The sequence below is a fragment of the Lagopus leucura genome, unplaced genomic scaffold (assembly GCF_019238085.1).
Source record: "Lagopus leucura isolate 7727_CA_CO unplaced genomic scaffold, USGS_WTPT01 Super-Scaffold_100001, whole genome shotgun sequence".
In the NCBI taxonomy this organism is placed as follows: domain Eukaryota; kingdom Metazoa; phylum Chordata; class Aves; order Galliformes; family Phasianidae; genus Lagopus; species Lagopus leucura.
In genome coordinates, this window is record NW_024962262.1 from 87,955,050 (window position 1) to 87,978,522 (window position 23,473).

Genomic DNA, 23,473 nt, shown 5'->3' on the forward strand with positions numbered 1-23,473 from the left:
GAAAAGAAAAGAAAAGAAAAGAAAAGAAAAGAAAAGAAAAGAAAAGAAAAGAAAAGAAAAGAAAAGAAAAGAAAAGAAAAGAAAAGAAAAAAGGAAAAGAAAGGAAAAGAAAAGGAAAAGAATAGAATAGAATAGAAAAGAAGCAGGGCTAAAATTTATTTCTGATGAATTTGTTTAATCCTATTTTCAGTCCATACTGAAAGTATGAATCTCTAAAAATTAGCATAAGTATTTCTGAATGCATGTATCTGGAGAATTAGAATATGGCAGTAATTAAGTATTATAGAGCTTTTTAACACATAGAAATAAAGGGGGTGTAGTACAAAGAGGTATGCCCAAATTTTTACCCACATAACTAACATGTCTCAGGCAAATCTGAAATTTAAGATCACAAAACTATACTATGGTAAAATGCTATGAAACTACTACAGTTAACAGAAATGGTGCTTACTCGTACTGAAATCACAGAATCAGAGAATTGCAGAATGGCTGAGGTTGGAAGGGAGCTCTGGAGGTAAGCTGGTTCCACAAAATTATGGAGGGATTTCCATTACCTTGCAAGTAATACAGTGAAAACATTCCAAGGCTAAATTCTGATCTCAGGTACCTAAGCTAGTACAAACGAACCCTGTATAAAATGTATGCTGCTGTGCAGAGGGAAATTTGCACTCATTCAGCAATAAATTTTCAGAGGATGGTCTAATTTTATTTCCTCAGATTCCAGTAGAAGTGAATTATATCAAACCAGAGCCTTCACAATTAATTCTGTTATTCCCGAATGCACTTCCAAGAACACTTTGTAGATCTTTAACAGCCTGCATCTGGGCAACTTCTGAGGCAGCCTGAGTTTTTAACCTCGCTGAAGTAAAATACAGAACTTGGAATACTAACTCAAAGCAGACACTAGAAAACTTAAAAATCCTGGGTGTACAGCCGGGATGTAAATGTAAAACTTCATTTACAGGCAAACTTTGAATACTGAAATCATAAATATGTATTCCCTGATACATTTCCAAGGGAAAAACTGCAATTGAAATCATGTCATTTACAAGAATTACTTATGAAAATTAGAAGCTTATTCTGAGTATTGGTGAGCCAGTTCTTTAGCTTACATGAAAACATAATTTATGAAAATCTCTCTAAGAAATTTAACAAATGACATAATTTAATTCTCTTGGATCATCTTAAAAATGGACCAAGAGCTGCTCAAAATTTCACATTTTTTCTGTATCTTACTGACAATGAAAATTCACTAAGATACAGTGCACCTGGGAATTGTATTTTAAAACAAAAGCTACTCCCTGCCCCCAGCCTTATTATATTCCATAAAAATGCTTCTTTACAAGAAAGCTCTTCTCCCCCAAACAGCTGAAGATTAACACCGTACTGGACAACATCCCCTGCAGAACTGCCCTTTTTCAGTCAGCTGCCATTATTCTGAATGGGACTGACACTGTATGTTGCCTAGTTAGGTGACTATTCTTAGAAAGGCAGTAGACTTCCAAAGTTTTAAATAAGGCTACAATGACCAATTGCTCTTAAAGAGAGCTACTATATCATTGGAGCAACAGGATGTATTATTCCCTTGTGGCAAAATGCTGCAAGCAAAATGGCTGAGGAACCAATGTGCCCTAAGAGCAACAGAAAAGAACACACATTTAAAGAAGACAAAAAATCTGGAAGCAGAAGATTGCACCTTTGCTGACAAACTGGCCTCACTTTCAAACAAATAATGGTAAAACTTCCTAGAAATTCGTAAAGAACTCTTCTAAAAAGTTTTGGATCTGAAACACTTATTAAAAAAATAGAAGAAAAAGTAGTAGAAATTCTGGCTAGCTGTGACAAACGTGTATACTCAAATAATTTAGCGGCTTATGGCTGGTTTGTGAGAGCTCTAATAATTTCAGAAAAAGTGCAGGGAAATACAAAGTAAACATAATTATGATATTTATAAAAAAAAACGAACATTGGAAAATCTAGAATTGCTTTCATAGTGTTTGATTATTTTAGGATACTGCCATAAGTTCAAAGGGAATGAGAACCTGAGAATTTTAGTATTCAGCAGCAACTTGCTTCTAAACTATGAAGAGGCAGTGTAAGATTTTTTAAATCCTTACTTACAAGCCATACATGGTATTTTAAATAAGAATGGAAATTTCCATCAAAAAACAGACTTAAGGTTTAACCACTCAGGTAAACAACACTGATGTATCTGGAATGTATGTTATGAAACCTATGAAGCCCTTCTTCATTTCCTGCCTTTTTCAGTGGGCTGAAGGAGACAGAGTGTTGGCTCTGACCAAATGCCAGAGGGGTCAGGGACATTGCCCTGATATGAGCTCTGCTGAGGTTTTGATGGCCCAGTAGGAATGTTATACACACCCAGAGGTTTGTCTCCTGAGGAATCCAACCAATATCCTTAGAAAGAGCAAGGAAATTTTCAGATAACAAAACTCAACAAGATAATCTGAAGAAGGGTTTGATTGCGTGGAAACATTTCTGTTTTCTTCTCCAGTAAGAGCTAATAATAATAATAGTAAAGGACTCAATTTCTACAAGTTGCTGCTTTGGTTATTTTCATCACAAAATTTCTGAAAGACTGCACAATGACTAATTTAGGTGTCTGGAAAATGCATTTCCAAGATTCGCTGGGCTTATATCTCAGTTTGATTTTAATTCTGAATTTTCTTAATTTTACTGGTCTGGGAATAACAAGTCATTCACAGGTTCTGGCATAATTTCTGAAAGAACCACTCTGACCTAGTTCTTGTCAGAAAATATTTTAAAAGGCTCAATTTTCTACATCAATTCTGTACATCTCTGCTCCAGAATCAATTTTATAGGATCTCTCTAGAAATGAGCAAAATGTGAGGATGACAAACACGTTGCAGGGCAAAGATGCTGTTCAGGTCTCCAGTCCTCACAAGTTTAACCTTTCTCTTATTTCTTGATTGGCAGCTTGAAATAAATCCAGATTTACGAATACTGACAGAATGTAGAATGCGTACTATTTTAGAAAATCCCAGTTATAGCAAGGTCTGGCTTTACTCAGGACTTCTCTGGGAGCAAAGCAAATGCTTGAAGAAGCTTACATTTCTAATAGCGGGAGAAATGAAAGTTACAAAATATTTGAGTGAAATATTAGCATCTAATTCAATTTCCCTTCTGGACAAACAGCAATTTGAGTGAAAAACAAACAAGCAAACAAAAAACCACCAAGAAACCAAAGAGAGAGAACTGCTTGAAAAGAGTTCTGCAAATACTTAAAGCCATTTGTTTTGCGATGTGTCAAATGTCAGTGCATACTGATGTCCTGGTCTCTGAGAAGACTGGTATGGTAACATAAATATGATTAAGGCTTTTAACAGCAATAACAACTGTGGTCTTGGATCATCTGTGCAGTGTTAATGGAATAGTAATTGGAAATAATGTGCTTCTTTTACAGGATAAAACAATCTAAGTTTAAATTGTCTATTTAGTAAGTATTTTTTAGTCAGTGCTTAAACTGAAAAGAGCTTTTGTACAATCCTAAACAAGAGCAGTGAAATCCTTATATATATATATATATATATAATCCTTATATATAAAGTCAGAATGCTGTTCTATGCACAGCATGCTGTGCATTTGGATTTCATGGCCATGCATGTATCATCAAATTATCTGGAAGCAAAATACTTCAGAACTAGATCTTTCAAGATGTAGAAAACATAGCCTGCAACTTAAGCCCGAATCATTGTGAATGATTTTGTATGCATCATTCTGTATTATGATTTTCATTTCAGTTTTCTTTTGACCACTCTGTTTCCATGATTTTGAAAGGAAAGATCCTCAGTAAAACCTGAGAGTTCCAACACTATGGAATTCTTCATCATTCAAGACAGGAATCCCCTCTCATGGGATATGTTGAGGAGATCTTATAAATAGGATGGTTAAGAAGTTTTAGATTTCCAGTTCTTTCTAATGGCATTTCCATGAAAAGAAAGATTATAAAGATTATAATTTTTAGCTGCATGTTTTAAAAGTGCAGTGGGTTTTAATGCAATGAGTAAAACAGCTTCTCATGCGTAATATGTAAGGATAGATATATTGATTGAACTTGCTGAACATTCTGCAATTCTGCAATTAAAATTCTGATCATCTACTTTTCTGCTTTTCTAGGCTGTAAGTGTGAACAAGGAGTAGGAGATAAACACTCTCCACTTTTAGAAAGCAATTGAGGACACGCTGCTTTCAGTTATGAAAAAGCACTTGGGGCTGAATTTCCAAAGAGTCAATTGACAAAAAAAAATAGATATACATTCTGTTACAGAAACATAGATTATAAAAAGAATGTGATGATGATCATGTCAATTTATAATTCCATTCACTATTTAGTGATTATATGATTAAGCAATTCATATATCACTAATACTACTGAAATTAAGTACCAAGGTTTGATTTTTCTTTACATCACAAACACTGACTCCTTTAAACCAGTGATGCTAACCCATTCACTGGTGTTAAGGAAGTGTACTATATTGTATTATAGGTTCAACATTTACAAATCTATATGCTAGATTAAAAAGTCTCTTAAAAACCTTACGAGACTCAAAGAAGTTATCCCAGCAAACAGCTGATAAACTGTGTCAGAAGCCAAGCTGTAGGCTGCTTCTGTCTCTATCTGATGAACTTTGGCATATGCATGGGCAGTTCTGGTTGCATTTCTGGAAAATGTTAGTGACCAAAGACAATTTGTGCTTGTTAATGATCTCTTTGTGGATATCGTGCATTCAGAGGACAACTCAATCTCAGTGCTCACTTGGTGTAGAAGGATGGATGCCATTAAGTAGAACATCTGTAATCTGATTTTTTTTTATGCCAGTTTTGGCAACAGTGATTCTGGCAGGATGAACATTGGGCAGTCAGCATTTAAATAGGCAAAAAAGTCATATTTTTCTTTGCTTCTAAAAACATTCACTGAAAATTGAAAGTAAATTGCATACTTATCTAAAACTGCAAAAAACAATGCCTGGATGTTGAAGAATGTACTCACCTACAACTGAAAGAAGAAAGTATAAAAAGGAAAAGTGGAGACTCTTTTCCAAAGCGGTTAAGTTATTCTAGGAAGAATAATAAGCTTCTGTTGTTTCAGGAAGAAAGGAAATCAATTATGTGAATTCTAGCAACTGTATGGTAGTTTGTTTCAGATTCCTACTTCATTATGAGCTTAACTTATTTACTTTCAAATTTTATTCGGTAGAAACTACCTTGTTAAAGTTTAGTAGAAAAATGACAGTATCTACCAACTGATGTAGTCATGAATCAATTTGGGAATGTCAGAATATATTTCCATTTTAAAATGTGTTTACAGGATTACCATTAGTGTTTTGTGCTTATATTAAGAAGAGAACATACTAAAACTGAATACTCTGCAAACTCACAGCAACTAATTATGGTGTTTAAAAAATATGGGTTTTTTCCACACGGCATCTCTCTTTCATTTGAGTGCCTCCTCAACAGTCTTTCCTCCCACTACTGATTTATAAACAGTGACAAGGCTGTATCTATCTGTGAAGACCTGTAAGATTTAAGAAGCAATATTTCATGCAAACTGTATTTCCAACCAAAACATCAAGAATCTGGAATGTATCCCAGGCAGTTTGCATCTAAATTATTTATTCATATGGAACCTGAATCGCGTATGTATTAAGAATCAGAAGGATAATTATAGATTGTGAAATGGGTACAATGAGATTCACTGCAAGGTAAGGAAAGGAATATGGGGGGTCAGGAATATACAAAGAATGTAGTGATGCTGTAAATGATGCTGTTTGTGTAGATTTTGTCAATGGTGCTAGAAGAATCGTGGATGCAAAAAACAACTTATCTGCTTTGGCTAGAGCTGCAAAGCTGAGCTGAGCAATACGAGGAAGTAAAATGCAGATGTGTTGCTCAGTGCAAACCTCTGTTATTAAAGTTCTTGCTTGTTCTCCAGAGCAGAACACAGACAGCACATGGCACATCTCAGCAGCCTATAAATCAAATGAGCCTGAGCAGATTTTCATTGCATAATATGACTGTTCCACTTCCAAATCTCAAAGATTTCCTGCTAATTACTGAAAATTGTCACTTTCAGCAGGTTTTAGCTCTGTACACTGCAGAATTAATCTCTGCTTAGGAAGCATGTCTCAACTGGAGTTGCTTAGATTGTTGTACTTGGATGCGGCTGGTTTAAGATACATAGACTGATCTACCTTCTGTTTGCTATAACAAGCTGGTATTTCTCAAGAATTTCGTCTTCCATTCTGACTCCTTTCTGCATCAGTATAAGTACTAGAACTACAAGTTGTTTATAGCAATCCTTGCATTAGAAAGGTGAGCGTACTGTAAATAACCAATTTATTTTCCTTTTCTTTTCGTTAAATTTAAGATCAGATGTTTTATATGAGATTATCAATCCATATTTTAATTCTTTTTCTTCATATGAAGCTGCTACTAAAGATATCTCAGTCTTGTTGCCTTCCATTAGAAATTTATCGTGCGTAGGCTCGTCTGAGTGATTTCATCACTACTCACCTGAACTACGAGTTGAGGAAAATAGTTGACCTAACCAGCTTTGGGAGTTGCCTGGTTATGTCCCTGACCCGAGCCCCAGGAAGGCAGCACACTTCCCGATGGCCCGGGTCAGGTTTGCATATGGGGCCCTCTGTTGCTCTGAGAAGGGAGTCACCCACCACAACCACCCTCCTTTCCTTACTATCAAAGGCAGTCTCAAGGCGTGGGGGTGACCGCCTCGCCCTGGGCTTTCTCCTAGGCTGATCCTGCATCACCTCTCCAGGCACTTCCTCTTCAACTTCCAGCATCTGGAACCTGTTACTTAGAGGGAGCTGTGGAGGCGAGCTAGGCAGGCAGGGTGTCTCTTGTGACACCGAGTCGGGACTCTTTTCCAACCTTCCTCATCAGTGAGGTCTGTCTGACTGTGACAGGGTAGGGTGTCCACCAACTGTCTGGGTTTTTTTTCCTGGGGCCCTTCCTTCAGGTAAGCCAGTGAGTCACTCCACCAGTCAATCTCCCGCTCACACGCCCTGATGGTCCTAAGTCTCTGCACCTCATCCTTGAGCTCCATCACCAGGCTGAGAAGCTCGTCCACCTGCTCACACCTCGCACAGGTGAAGTCCCTGCCACTCTCTGGGGGCAGAAGTAGGCTCAGGCACTCCCTGCAGCCAGAGGCCTGAACAGCAACACTTCTTACTAAGGTTTCAGTCTGGATTGCAACAGACTTATTGGAATGAGTCTGCTGCCTAGTGGAGACCATGTTTCAGCCTGTGAGACCATGTTTCAGCCTGAGACATGAGTCCTTCAAGCTGTTTCAGTCTGGGTTGCAACAGTCTTCTTGGAATGAGCCCACTGTCTAGTGGAGATGGTTTCAGCCTGTGAGACCATGTTTCAGCCTAGACATGTGTCCTTTAAGCTGTTGTAAGGACTACAATACAAATTGAGACAGGTTTATGAGACAGAAGGTGCCTGAGACCTGGACATCCACTATCATAGCTATCAGTTCCCTAGATATGATGGTGTCTCTATTTTAATGTGATGAGATATTGATCATGAGGCTCTTTCTTACTCTAGTTCAGGTAAATGTGAAGACCTTTCCTTCTTCTTATTTATTAGCCTGTCCTGCACAACTGATCACCTATGTTGCTCTTGCATGTCTTGTCTCATCATGAATTGGGCAAAGTCAATTGATAGGTCCAAGCAATACAGAAAAAGAAAAACTGTATTATTCCATTCCACATTCATATACACACAAACAGATGTAATTTTTAAAGATACGTGAACCAGAGAAGGGGTACAGCTTTTCTGGAGGAGTTCTAAAGGCTCCTATAGTATTTTCTCCACACATTTAAGGCAGTGAGCTTTCCCAAAAAATCAAAGAAAACCAAACTGTGATGGTAAAGAACACATCAGTCCTAGGCAAACTCTGGGCAGCATTAAGATAATATACTGAGAATAACGTTGTATCAAATCAAAAGCAGCAGGGATGTATTATTAGTTTGATACAGTCAAGTAAGTTTGAATTTAGGGAAGACAGTGAGAGAGGTAACTGTATCTACTTCACTGAGAGAGGTAACTGTATCTACTTCAAACAATGTGGACCTAACAATTACCATGACTATGTCTTTCATCTTCCATTTTTCATCTTGTCACTGCAAAGAGAAGCTGTGCTCTTGGCTATTAGACATGGATCTAGATCCAGCACTCCCCATTGTACAGAAGTATCAAATTATCTCTATTATTTTGATATCTAATCTGGATTTCTCCCACAAAAATTCAGTCTTAGTTAAGGATCTTAACACAAAAGATCATGGAACAACATGATGGCAAAACCTGTTATGATAAAATTTATACCCTGAGCCAGATACATTTCTTAGCTTATTATCAAGAACCTACAGTAATTCACAAAAATATAGAGATATATTTCCCTTTGAAAGTCTACCTGGTAGAAAATCTTATATCACTGCAGCATTCAATAGCTTTATTGTGACTTCCATTCTTCAAGTGACTGGTCATCAGGAACTACAGCTAGAAACTAAGAGACTAATGGTAGGACAAAATAATAGAAGGTACATAAGTATATTCTGATGCAATCAGGCATTAGGCCTGACTACATTACACCATGGGCCATATAAATTAAATATTTTAAACAGTATTTAGAATATCCTCTTCTTCCCTGGTACTTTCCTCAAGTTCCCCAGACATTACCATAACTTTATATAAGGACTACCATTTTCTACTTTCTGATGATATAATCACTATTTAAATTAAGCAGGTACCTAATAGATACATATTCTTCCACAATAATGTGTTAAATTTTAAAATCTTATGCTACTTTGTAGTAGGAAAATTCCAATCTATGTTTCTGTGTCAAGAAGAAATAAGTCGGGATGGGGTCAGAAAGGCCAACTCGAACTAAACTTGGCAAGGACTGCCAAGAAGAACAAGAAAGACCTCTACAGATCTCTCAACCAGAAAAGGAAAATCCAAGAGGGTTGTACCCCCCCTAATGAGTGATACAGGTAAGCTGGTAACAACACACAGGAAAACACTGAGATACTCAACAACTTTTCTGCCCTAGTCTTCTCTTAACTGCATCATGCAGCCCTCGAATGGTTTGGAAGGAGGGGACTGGTGAAACAACACCCCTTCCACTGTAAAGGAAGATGAGATTCATGACCCAAGGAAACTGAATTCTATGGATCCTGACGAGATGCATCCCAGGTTCCTAAGGGAATTAGCTGATGTAGTCACCAAGCCACTCTCAATGATATTTGAATATCACTGCAGTCAGGTAAAGTCCCAGGTGAACAGAAAAAAGTTAACATCACATTCATTTTTAAGAAAGGTAAAAAGGATGACCTGGGGGACTACAGACTTGTCAGTCTCATTTCTGTGCTTGGAAAGATCATGGAGCTATGCTAAGGCACATGGAAGGCAAGGTGGTGATATTGGAGAACCAGCATGGCTTCACCAGAGCAAATCCTGCTTGACCAACATAGTGATCTTCTATGATTGTGTCACTGCCTGAATGGACAAAGGAAGAGGCCTTTGACATGGTACCTCACGACATCCCTCTCTCCAAAATGGAAAGATACACATTTGATGTGTGGACTACTCAATGGATGAAGAACTGACTGCAGCACTGAGTTCAGAAAGTGGTGGTCAATGGCTCAGTCTACGGATGGAGATGGGTGACAAGTGATGTCCTGCAGGGATCAGTACTGGGATCAGTACTCTTTAATATCTTCATCAGTGACACTGACAGTGGGGTCGAGTGCACCCTCAGCAAGTCTGTGGATCACATCAAGCTGTGTGGTGCAGTTGACATGCCTAAGGGATGAGATGCTATCCAGAGGGACCTAGACAGGCTTGAGCAGCTGTCCAAAGCTAGGTGGAAGGTCTTGTACCTGGATCAAGGCAACCTTCACTACCAATACAAGCTGGGGGATGAAAGGATTGAGCACAGCCCTGCTGAAAAGGATTTGGGGATACTTGTGGATGGGAAGCTGGACATGGGCCAGCATGGGCCCTCACAGCCCAGAAAGTCAGCTGTATCCTGCGTTGCACTGAAAGCCAGGCCAACAGGTCAAGGCAGGTGATCCTGCTCCTCTATTCTGCGCTGGCGAGGCCTCACCTTGAGTACTGTGTCCAGATGTGGAGTCCTCAGTACAGGAGAGATGTAGACCTGTTGGAACACTTCCAGAGAAGGGCCACAAAAATGATTCAAAGAATGGAACACCCTTCCCATGAGGACAGGTTGAGTGAGCTGGGGCTGTTCAGCCTGGAGAAGATAAGGCTCCAAGGTGACATGATAGTGGCCTTTGAATATCTAAAGGAGAGCTACAGGAAAGGGGACAACCTCTTTAGTAGGTCCCGTAGTGCCAGGACAAGGAGAAATGGTTTCAAACTTAAACAGGGTAGATTTAGATAAGATATAAGAGAAAAATCTTCTACAGTGAAGGTGGTGAGGAACAGGCTACCCAGAGATGCGGTGGAAGACTTGTCTTTGGAAACATTCAAGGCCAAGCCTTATCAGAGTATGAGCAGCCAGATCTAGCTGTGGATGCTCCTGTTCATTGCAGGGGAGTTGAAATAGATGACCTTTAATGGTCCCTTTCAACACCAAGGATCTGTTGATTATAACTTCTTATAAGTGCATGTAGTGACAGGACAAGTAGAAATGGCTTTAAACTGGAAGAGAGTAGATTTAAATTAGGTATCAGGAAGAAATACTTTACTGTGAAGGTGGTGAGACACTGGAACAGGTTACCCAGAGAAGTTGCGGATGCCCCCTCCCTGGAGGCATTCAAGGTGAACCTGGATGAGGCTTTGAGCAACCTGGTCTAGTGGAAGGTGTCCCTGCCTATAGCAGTGGGTTGGAACTAGATGATCTTAAAGGTACCTTCCAACCCAAACCACTCTATGATTCTCTGATTCTATGAAAATAAAATTATTCTCTTCTTGGCAGTGAATAGCACAGAGGTTCTAATGTTGATTTGGTTTTGATTGCTACAGTCTGCACTAATTCAAATGCCTTATCATCCATACTGTGTAGTTAATGTGCTCCAAATTAAAATCAACTACTAAATTCCTAGTGTTTCTATAGTAATTCATTGTTTTACTATTTTCTGATTTTCTCAGTATTCTCTCCAATCACACCACTTAGTCTCTCTTAGCAATTCAAGAACATTATACATTTCATTTTTTAGCATTTTTATCAATCATGCCTGATTTTACAGTTTGCAGCCGCAAACTCCACAGCTCCATTCTGAAACACAGACCTATTGTATAGCCTTAACACTGAAGGGTTTTATTATGTTACATAGTGTAAGACACTATTTGAATTTGGATACAGAAAAACATCAGTGAACAATTAACGAAAGCTTGAACAAAACTATACAGAAAACAGCTGAAAAATGAGACATGACCCGGGATGTTTCATGACACTCCTGAAGTCTTTAAGAAAAATATCTTTTAAACTGCTATAATGAGTACCTAGTCTCTGAGGCTGGAAGTCTTCGAACTGCTTTGAGTCCAAATGCCAATGCCATCTCCACTTAATGTATGTGTAGTGAGGTGGAGACCACTTTTCATTTCCTGTTTGATAGACGAAGGAAAGAAGAAAAAACATACCATCTTTTAAAACTAGCTGAAAGCTCAGTGTGTGCTTCTTCTTTGTCACCGGTTTTAAAGCCAACGTTGCTCCAATCATTTCAGCAGTATCAGTTTGGATTCAGTAGAACATGAAACGGTTAGAAGCCTCTTGACTCTGAGACAAGATAGAAAAACTGCTGCCTGCTTTTCTGTCCTTTTCAAAGAGCACATGATTGAGCAGGGCAGAAGATTTCACAATTGTATCTTCCAACCTTGGTTTGTTGGCACCTTTGAGGAAGCTGTATTTGAGAGGAATTGGTATCAGCATTCAAAGGTCTAGGCTGAATTTGCAAAGCTGAAGTTGTAAGAAATAAAGGTTTTTGTAGGTCAATTTTCATCAGTCACTGCAATGAATATAGCTGTATGTCTTTTAAGTGTTTTAGCTTTTCTGTTTTTCTAATCAAGTAGACCAGATAATAACTGAATTAAGTATCCTCTACCGACATACAGCTAAGCTATGATGATCCCTGAAGGACAGAACAAAGTCCTGGCTATATTCTGTAAATAGAATGAACTGAAAAGATGAAACAGATCATACCTACAGCATTTGCATGAGGTAATAGCGATTTGATTTCTAATTCATTCCTTTACTGTTGGTCTGCACATGTTTTCATAATAAGACAGCTATAAGTTTCAAGACTTAAACCAGTCTCGATTTTACTTGATCAAGTGATCAACAATGAGTTTACGGCTTTAAAAAGGAGATACAGAGGACTTATTCAAACTAACTTCACATCTAAGAACTGAAAAAAAAAATCAGAATGTTTGCAAATACTTGGAAAGTGACAATGTAGTAAATAACAACCTGCATGCATTTGCCAAGAACAAACACCACACCAGCATAATTTCTCTTTGCGTCAAATAGGTCTCTCAGATAGAAGAGTTTCTGTAATGTTATGAATGCATATCCCAGACTGGTCATAGCTGGGACAGAGTATTACGATTTCCACTTTTGATGAAATAACTGCACAGCTAGGGTAACAGCTGGGAAGCCGTCTTCAGTTGGTTTACTGTCACCCTGAAAAGATACAAACAGCATGGCCCAAGACTTTCATCGCTATTCTGTTTTTCCCTAATGACTTGTGATACAGGAACTAAGCATATGTTTTAAAATCTGAGAAAGACACTGAAATGGAAGGAGCTCTTGGAGCTCTGACCAGGCAAAGCAAATTCTGTGAAGACAAAGCTGATCAATGGAGACAACAGTAAATGACCACAGAAGTGTATCTGAGAGGGTAACAATAAATCAAAATACAACCCAAAAGTGGTTGCTTCTGAATACCACACGTACTTAAATTTGAGTTACACATTTAATTATTTCCTGCTTGCTAGCGGAAGGTAAGGATCACCATAATCACAATGTTAATCATGTAAATTGATGATTGTGCTTTTCCTTAAACAGACAAAATATCTGGCCATTTCTTAGCTGCAGATTTTTTCTTTTTTTTTCTTTTTTGAGGCTGCTGGTTGGCATGATTTCTGTAACCTCTTTTTCTGCTAGAACAACATATCACATCAAAACATCTAAATATCCTTGAAAGATAGGTACTATATGAATGAACACAGACATATGAAAGCAAAGGGTCCTGAAGAAAGTAAAATCTTGTTTCTCAGACAGAACCTATAAAAGTGGAATTGTAAAAGTCTAGTTGTGTAAGATACCATATCATGGCCAGATTAAGCTGCTGCTAACAAGATGTTAGCTGTATGACTATTTGGCAACATACTTTTTCTTTGTTGCTTATCAACCTGTGAAAGATGTCACAGTAGAGCTGACAGCTATAATATATAGCTTGCTTGCTGCAAAACAGAACATAGGAAAGTGATTGATTGTGGGAAATCATAATGACCCTGTAATTTCTGTAAAAAAATTCTCAGACTGTAATAAGAAAAGTTTGATTTTTATAGGTTTAAGGGCTAATTTCCCCTAAGTATGTGTCATCTAAGAGAATCAACTGTTGTGTATTCTTGGTAAGCAACCTTCATCAGATGGAATGCATGGTAGTTTGTGTGCAGGTGTAAAAATAGCTTAGTGCAATCAATGTTGATTATGTATTTTGACTAGAAGTTCCTGAATGGTAGCCTGTTTTGCAAAAAGGCTGTGGATACTTAGCTTTGTCTCTTTTACAGCAGACATGTTCACAGCTCTAATATTCAACACTCTATTCTGGATTATATTTTAATAAATTGATCTAGTAAGTATGGCTAATAGTGATGGTGATGATTATGGCTTTTGTGTTTATTCACTGACCATAGAAGTACTGAACTCAGTAATGTGTTATGTTAATTACCTATGGAACAGGAGAGAAAGAAAAAAAAAGGCAGTGAGCCAAATTTAAATTTGCAGCTCCACTTATAGAATGATTTACAACACAATTGAAATTCTGCTGTTTTGTGTATCACTATGGGCACTGCTATGATATTCTTGATCAGACAAATTAAGCTCTATGTCTAATGCCATACAAAGCTCACTGACTAATACTATACAGCAAAGCTCTCACCATCACTCTGCATCATATTATATGGTCCACATGCACAATGGGATACATTCAGGGGTGAATAAAGCCTTGACACCCTGCTGGGCTTATCTGCTGCATAAGGCAAGTGCAAGTGCCTCTCAGTGCTAGACCTGGTTTCAAGGGATGGATCCAAGGCTGTTTTGGCCTCCAACACACACATCTATGCCTGGAGATGCCAGTGATGCCTCAGCAATGTACCAAGATTAGCGACAGTGGCAAATGTCAACATCCAAAATTGCTTACACTGTAGTTTGCAACCAAGGCAATAATATTAATGTGGAACTTACTAACACTGCATATTTTCTGCTCATTCTGAAGTTTAGACTTTTCAGAAGTCAGTGACGTTCTCTTGAATAATCCTAATCAAATTTTGCAAGCTATCATGATATAGCCATCTTCAAATAGTCTCAACTTAAATGCCAAGTTGTCAACAAGCCGAACACAGTAATGCTTCCTGGATGTACAAATTCACGACCAATGTAAGAAAGTTACAAACACTGCCATGAATTTTCCCCAGTCCTTTTGCACAACAGTCAAACGTACAATGCCTTTTACAATAAACACATACTGTAAAATATGTCATCTTTCCAAATGAATTCTGAGGTCTTTTTAAGAGTCTCAGACAGCTAATATGTGGGAGAAAGGAACAATATTAGATTTTATTGCACTAAGGGAAAAAAGAGACTAAAAAAAATGTTTTAAAAAAATTACTTGATTTCTCTTGCTCTTTTGAAATATGAAGAACAAGTTGGATATGAAGAGTTGTAAATTACAGTGAAATAGGATCATGTTGCACTTTGCCTTTCTCATTGATAAGAACAAGGCACACGGACCTTAAGACTCTTCTGCTAAACACATTATACACAGTAATTTAAAGAGAAGCTCTATGATTAAGACTTTGAATTAAATCTGTCAAATGACTGACAAGATTTCAGAACTGCAATAGCAATCACAATTTGAACATCACTGAAGCAGAAGTCAGAAGAGAACTAAGGAGATGAAAATATTCACTCCAAAGCCAGACTCAAGAGGATGTAAGCTTACTCAGAACCAAAAATCTAGGAGCTACCTTCAGTCCTGCTCCTTTTGTGAAGGGCTAATTTTGAAAACTTGCCTGAAAAACAATAATATACATATTGTTACTAGAGAAAATTAGTGTTTTAAAAAGATGCTACTTGTCAAAGTGATGTGTGTGAGTTCATTATATAGAGTTTGAAAACCAAAGCAATTCCTTAGAAATGAATGTTAACAATTGTGAGTTATTTGGGGTGAAGTCTGGGGTGGAGAGGAGCAAACTAAGATTATGACTACAATAAAGAACTTGCATGGACTTATATTTTGTTCTGACACAGAACTACACAGAACTGACAAGGCTATGCTTTGAACTATTGTGTAGGGTGGAATCAAGGTCAACTCTCCACGGATTCCTGTTTGGCTGGCTCTATCTACCCCAGTGAGTTCTTTCAGCACAGTGACGATAGTCAGAGATTACTTTTTTCATTTGTCTTTTGCTATAGTGATACCGGCAGATGTTTGCTGTAAACATAGCTTGTATTTACTACACAAACTTTTCATGGGAAGTCTGCAATATAAACTTCAACACTGTGTAGATATGGAAGATGCATCTTATTTTTCTGTAGCCCAGGTATCAGCATTGGTTACAAGTGTTTGCACTGGAAAATGAAATTTTATTTTTCTTCTATTTGTCCATGAAAGTGCAGCAGTATTGGACAGTGATGCACAGCTTGGTGGAACATACCATGGGACACCCAAGAAGAGCTCCTAAAATTACCAGTGTACAGATGCGATTTGAAAGAGAAACATGAATGCTTTTGTAATGTGCGTAAGCATCTCCAATCAATTTGCAAGGCAATTAGTGTCCCTTTATGGCAAACCATGAAAGGAGCAGAGCTGGTAAAACAAAGCAAAGAGGAATAAAGATTCCTTTGTGGTTTCTGATTAGTAAAAATGAGTGAACTACTTGATCCAGATTCTGTGCTACAAAGTGTTTGCCTTGGCCTAGCAAATTGTCCTTGAAATGAACTTTGTTAGCCAAGAGCTTGCACTACAGCAATGTTTCTCTGCAATTAGGGTTCTCAGTTAGGACAAATGCAATTAGAAAAGAGGATTAAAATTCTGTTGAAGATCTACTTTTGAGAAAGCTTAGGTTAGCATTTTTTGCTGTATACAGTACATATTCCAGAGCAATTTTGGAAACAGTATCTTTTAGAAGTTCACATTTGCTGAGCTGGTAGCACTGGATAAGAGCTCACGTTTGTAATGAACAGACAAATTCATTATTGCCCCAGTCAATAGCTATTGATTTGGTAGAGCATTTCTGTTTATCACAATCAAATCCTTTTCTTTTTTGTTCAATAGTCAATGACACTGTAATGGAAGGTACTGCTTACAAACTGATGCAATATATATTAGCAGCAGCTAGAAGTTAATGACTAACAGTTATAAAGAGGAAAGAGTGTGCTAAGAACAGCATTACACTTCTATTAATCAAAGTTACTGCATCCAATATGCCTTTATAGGTTAGTGGAACTGTAATGCACATCACTTAAAGAGTTTTTGCTATTATTAATCTAAGCTTTAACACAAAACAACTTTTAATCATGCTGTCATTGCATAAATAATTTGGCTAGGACAAGGTTCTGTCTGACTTTTATAGCATCCCTTTTAGTCATTGGAAACTTCTGTCCCTAGTTTGCTTTTACAGTCTTAGAATCAGCATTTAGAGAGATATTACTTTGTTCCCAGATAAGGACATGTCATTCACTAACTACCACAAGTAGAGCAGTATTAAAGCAAAAGAGAAGCATACTAGAGTGTGTGTGCCCATTGCTCAGCTTGCCTCCTAACTTGTTCTCTGCAGCAAAGCAATACTGCTCAACTTAGTACTTCACATTTTGTATAATTTGCACTTTCCAGCTCTTAGGGTGAAATCTGATACCTTGTGTATTCTTTTCACTCTATAATTATTGTTGTATAATTGTTGTTTTAAACCTGCTCTACCTAAACCACATTTGCTTTCAAAGTTTTTCTTTTATATCTGAGAGTTCAACATAACTGTAACAGTTACATCTATATTGTTATGTTACGTCTAAGCAAACATTCGCAAAAAAATAATAGTGTGTTGAACCCAGAGAGAAAAGCACAACTACTAATGATGACTTCTTGACTTAAGGTTGTCTATAACCATTTTTCCTGTAGAACAGGAACAAACAGGCCAACACTGTAGCTTTGATTTATCTGTTTGTTTCTGTTTTCTTAATGCAATTTGCATTTCTCTCTGGACTGATGATGAGGCATTACAGAAAGAAAATTTATAAATGTGGCAGAGATTAAACAACCATGCCATTGCCAAGTACATTATTCTGGAAGCTGTGTGCACTGACTAATTGGATTTAAACAGTGTTCATAAATTAAGGCCTTTAGAATTTTTCAGAGATGAGACACACTGCTACATTTACCATATGGATTTTGGTCACACGTGTGAAACTAGTGATGGCTGGTGAAATTCTAATTGATGTTATATTTCTCATTATGAATCAAGGAGCTAAGTTCAGTTTGGCTTCTGTGTATTTACGCATCCCAACAAAGATATCCAATGCTGCTCAGTCAGCATTAACTTGTGCTCTTGTCTGCTGTCAGCAGAACAGCTACTGACAGGAGAGCAATGGAGACTAAGCCATATCTTTCCAGAAGCGAGCAACAATGGATTTTGTTAGTCTAATAACCATGCATTCCTAAACAATAATGAATTTATTCTTGCAATACTGCATGAAGAAGAACAAATTGATCTTCTTCATCTTAATTTAGAACCAGAGAGAGACAGATTTTCACAAGGTCATCCCTTAACTCTACTGAATTTCCATTCCAGGGACATGAGTTCAGGAGATGCAATTTCCTTTGTGCTCTAGTATGCTGTGTTTTTCAAACATAATTTAGATACTGTAACAAGGTGAAAATAAGAAATATTTGTATTCTTTGTATCTACTGTGAAGGTAAGAGGGCATCATTGTCTTACACACACAAAAACTTCCTCTTGATGCATTCTGCAACGTTTTAAAAGAGAAATATAAGAAAGCATTCCAAATCAGCAAACAACATAGCTGGGTTGAGGCAATGATTAATTACAAGAAGAAAATGCCTTCTGAGCTTTAGCATAAAATACAGCAAAAAGTCAGCATTAAAGAAATTACTTGCACGTTAATAAGACCTTCATATAATACTTACGTTTTCCAGTATTTCATAAAAAAGTTAAAACTCAGATAAAAAATGCTAGATGTCAAAGAGATTGTTAGCCTCTTGGCAATTGCAATGTAAGACATTTTCATAGATTATTCTGGAATTTTAGTAAATCATTTGAAAGTGTGCAGTAAGTTCAAAATTGTTTGTATTTTTATTTCTTTAAAATAGCAGTTTGATCTCTTCTGGTACCAAAATGAGCAAAATTCAACTGAAGAATCAGTGAGTGTTTGTGGGAGAGGAACAATACGGCTGCTAGCTATCTTAGAAACACTACAGGCTGAATTGACCTCACTGTTAACTCAGTTACATTGGTGGTTCTCTCTAATGAATTCCATTTGCCCATAGGCAAACTCTGCAATGCTGTTTCATATAAAACTGTAACAATTTTATTTGAATGAGGAGGATTTTTAGTTAAAAAAATCAAACCAAGCCAGAACAAATAACCAACACATTTCTAATTGAAAACAGATAGGCTGAGTATTTCTCACTGTGCTCTCAAACTATGCAGTACTTGATGTCCCTAGGATTTACGTATTTTCTGAACACTGCAACCTGTATCAACTGTAGAATTCTTAATATTGATACTAGAAGACACAGAATGGGAAAACCAAGGAAAAGCTATTTATAGTATATTATATAGTATATTATAGTAACTTACTTTTTGTAACAACTCCTTCAAGACGAATTATATTTGGGTGATCAAACTGACCCATTATACTAGCTTCTCTCAGGAAATCTCTTCTTTGCCTGTCCATATAACCACCTTTCAGAGTTTTAATTGCAACAGGTATCTCTCTTTTTCCTGGTGTCTTCAGACGTCCACTGCATACTTCCCCAAATTCACCTTAAGTAGAAAAAATGTTAGATCATTCACAATGCCTAAGGAACCATTTGTACTAGTGAGCATAAACAACTTTTTTTTTTTAAATTAACCTTCAGTAGTTGTCTTATAAATTGTCCTTTTTAATAGCTCTACGTTATTTGTAGCCATCAAGAAAACTAGAACACAAAAATACCCAAGACTTGCACAGCCCATAGAACTAGATACTTTTCTTCTCAATAAAAATAGAGGATTGGATATTCAAGTTTATGAGTGACAACATTCATTGGTGCCACTACCCCGAGATCATGGGGACTGCAGCAGTCTAATCATCTGCTCTACATTGCATAGTTTATCCTCCTTAACTGAGACTTTGAAACTAAACTTTGGTATCAAAGTCTTTGTGATCTAAATGAGCATGCTATGAGGAAATAATGTAATGATGGTTAGATTTTAATTGTAATGATGACGAAATACCTTTCTGCAGATATTTGAGACGGACGTGGTATTAACACATATATGAATACAAATGCCATAACAATATCAGAATATCTGGCTTTCAGTTGTAGAAAGCACTTAAAAATGTACTTCTATTTTGCCCAGAAGAGCACTTCCATATGATTTATTTAAATGGCTTTATTGCTTACATGAAACTAATCGCCTATGTCACTGTTTGGACAGTCAAAGGACAACAGTTTCAGCAAATCAGGATTCTTGTGTAGTGAGAGGAATCCCAAAGCTTGCTTCAACTGATGTTCTGCGTAAGAAAGGGCCATTGAAGAAAGCACATCTTCTTGTATTCCCTTTACACATTTACTAGTTAAGTTTGTATGGAAGTCAGAACTTTTCTTTGATCTTGGAGCAACTCAGAAGTTATTTAAATCCCATACCAAATATTCTCTGGATGTCTGCAGGTCAGGTTTCAATGGGTCATAATTCAATAAATCAAAAACAATGTTTATAAGAATGTGTCAAAGCACTTATCAGTTGCAGGGTATTTCCATAGCAAAATTAAATTTGATACCCCAGCCATTTTGGAATCAAAATTGCTGAAAAACAAAAAGAGTCATAAGAAGACCTACATTTATCTGGAGGATATGATTTGTTATAAACTGCAGTAAGTGATGTGGGAACTAGTTTTCCTTAAAGGTTAACTACAGAATGAATGAATATAAGAGAGCTCTATCCTATGAGTGTGATTAGATATAAACCAAATACAGAAGAGAAAGGATTGATTAGAAGTCCCACTTCAGAAAACTGTAACTGCCTGATATTATAAGATGAGAATGAATATTGTCACAAAGTCTTTATTTTATTAGGCTCTGTCACTTCCATTACAAAATCAAACAGGTTTTACGACCCAGTAAGATTCAGGAAGAGTGGAGGGATTTAAAAAAAACCACCTACTTCATAGCTTGTCATTCGCTTCAAAACAGAGATATCACAGAAGTGCAAGAGTGTAATTAACAGATGCTGAACATAACCTTTGAATAAATTAGCATATTCTAACAAAAGCCAAGTTTCCTAGGTCTCCTTCCTACCTATTTCTTTTGTGTTTATCTAATTTTTGAAAATAAATAAAAGTTTGTTTCCTAAAGATATGTTACGTATATGAAAATAATGTCACAAGACTTATGCTCTGGGAATCTTGACAAAAGGGGAAGCTGGGCAGGGAATTTTATAGATATTTATCCCCTTTGTCAGTCTGCCTGCATGTGACACCTGAGAAAACAGTAGATGACCTGAACTTCCAGAATCCTACTACAAAACAAAATCACGAATCCTGAATGTTTTGAATGAGACAGAATCATAGAATCACAGCAACAGAAGAAGCAATGAGCAGAAATGGAAATAGGAATTTCCTTCTGAACGTGAGGAAAACTGCTTTACATGTGAGAATGACAGAGCGCTGTCACAAGAAAGGTGGTGAAGTCTCCTTCTCTGGAGATGTTCAAGAGCATCCTGGGTGCTGTCCTGGGCACCCTGCTGTCAAGAACTGTTTCAGCAGTAATCTCCAGAGGTCCCTTTCACCCCAATGATTCTGTGATTTTGTGGAGATAATCAAGACAAATTCTACCTTTGCAACAGTAAATGTATTTGTGTATAGTATAAGTAGAAGCTAAGAGCCAGGTGTCAATGAAGTGACTGTTATTTCTTGCTCCACAGAAAAAGCTGTCAGTAACTAGAGAAAACAACAGAGTTCATTGTGTGCTCAGTTTTAATAGCATGTGTTTTAATGGTATAAAACTGATATGTCTTACTGTAAGTCATGCAAAAAGAAGCTAATTGAGCACTCCAGAGACTTGCCTTATGGAAGCCACACATTCCTTTTCTCACCTTGTCACAAAATACATGTTATTTAAAGTGAAACAGGAGTAGTCAGTCTACTTCAAAGCCTTATATGCATTCTTGTATTACTGCATGAGATCAAAACAAATATCTTACAATACATAATCGCTGTTGATAGAACTGAAAGGTTATAGCACCAAATACAGCTCAAGTCATTTCCCACACTTTCAGTCATTAGACCTTTGGGAAAATTGACAGAATAAAGAAAATACAAGGATAAGTGTCACTTTTAATAGAGACTTGACAAAGAATGTCTGGGAATTCCTTTTAAGAAGAGTGGCTGAAGATTTAAACTTAAGAGCAAGATGTCTGGGGTAAAAAAAGCATCACATATAGGACAAAACCAAAGGATGTCATTGCATGTCAGTAGGTGCAATGAGCTCAATACAAAGTGAGGCTGAATGGGATAATCTGAAGAAAAATCTACAGCAAAGAAGGGCAAACTGTGGGAACTGTGGGAATTGGGAGTATAATGGAATATTTAATACTAAGGATAAAAAAAACCTTACCAAGTGTTTTGAAACCAAGAATATGCATTATGAAATTAAACAACAGTAAAATTTTGCTGTAAGTAGAGGATGTAATAAAAGGAAATTGACTAATCAACTTCACAATTTAAACAGCAACTATTGCTAGATTGTGGACTTCATTAGCACTTGCTTATTTGGTTGATATCACCATGGGAAATGAAAGCGAAGCATATTTATAGGTGTTCACTAAGTGTTTACACAGTACTTAGTTTAGCTAACACTAAATTTACCTCCACTTAGTTAAGTGGAGGGATTTGATTTTAACTTTTTACAATTCCATAATCAGAAATAATTTTATTTCAGAACACTGCTTGTGTCTTAATAGTAATATCCCCAAACAGTTGCAATAGAATACTCAGTAGCAAATAATTTTTATTTTGCTTTTGGTATTCTAATCTGCTTACTATTATAAATATTTGATCAAATTGCAAATGCCACTGCTGCTTTTACCCTCCTGTTTGAACCAGGGTATCAGCATAAGTTCTTCAAGGACTAACAAAAAAATAATTAACAACTATTAACTTAGGTGCACTTACATTCAATCAGAAGGTCTACAAAATAGCATCTTTGCTTTTCAGAGAATCCAGATGTAAGGTAGTAGTGAATGGGATAATGGGGAGCCTGACTAGATGGCCAGCTTGAGTACGCATTGAGGTACAGTTTTGTTACTTTAATGCAGATCTTCATACTCTCCAGTGACAAACAGTGAACAATTTAGAAAGGATTTTGCAAAGCTTGTATTTTAATTGCTTTATTTACACCAAAGTACCAGAAGGAAGGACAGTAATTTGGAGTTTGTAAATGTACTGGAATACTGAAAGCATGACAAAGGGGAGTACTGGAATTGAAGTAAAAGGCTCAATTATCTGCCACCATGGAATGTAGTGGTTGTGCTCAAAAACATTAGCTTGGTAAATTCCACTAGGATTACTTGAAAGGATTTTAGCAAGAGATTATTATTTTTCTTTTCTCAAAGTGAGAAGTCTCATGGGCTCAGCAGCATTTTTTTAACTTGTTGCTGCTTTGCTCTTTCTATTTTAGCTATTATGTCTGATAGCTGTAGCGATGAAAAATCTTGTCTTGAGTGTCAAAGCCATCTGCTATGGAACTAGTGAATTGCCAAGGGATTTTTGGACATGAATTTTTGTATTACAAAAGCAAACTCGAAACTACTTGCAGGAAAAGATCAGTTTCAAATTTTTCTGTCCAAACAATCTATGAAAAAAATTGAATATTTGCTATGTTTCAATCTGATATTTTGCAAAATAAAAGTTTTTAGTTCTTAAATGGAAAAAGTTTCTGTT

At 37.0% G+C, this 23,473-nt stretch overlaps 1 protein-coding gene across 4 annotated transcripts in view; it reads right to left on the bottom strand.

Moving 5' to 3' along the window:
* Positions 1 to 23,473, bottom strand: part of EPHA6 (EPH receptor A6) — a 495,246-nt gene that overhangs the window by 95,001 nt on the left and 376,772 nt on the right. For all 4 annotated transcript variants that reach the window (XM_042867712.1, XM_042867711.1, XM_042867715.1 and 1 more), the window contains one exon: positions 19,129 to 19,314. In XM_042867712.1, coding sequence (XP_042723646.1) covers positions 19,129 to 19,314 — 186 coding nt within the window. The remainder of the gene's footprint in view (positions 1 to 19,128; positions 19,315 to 23,473) is intronic.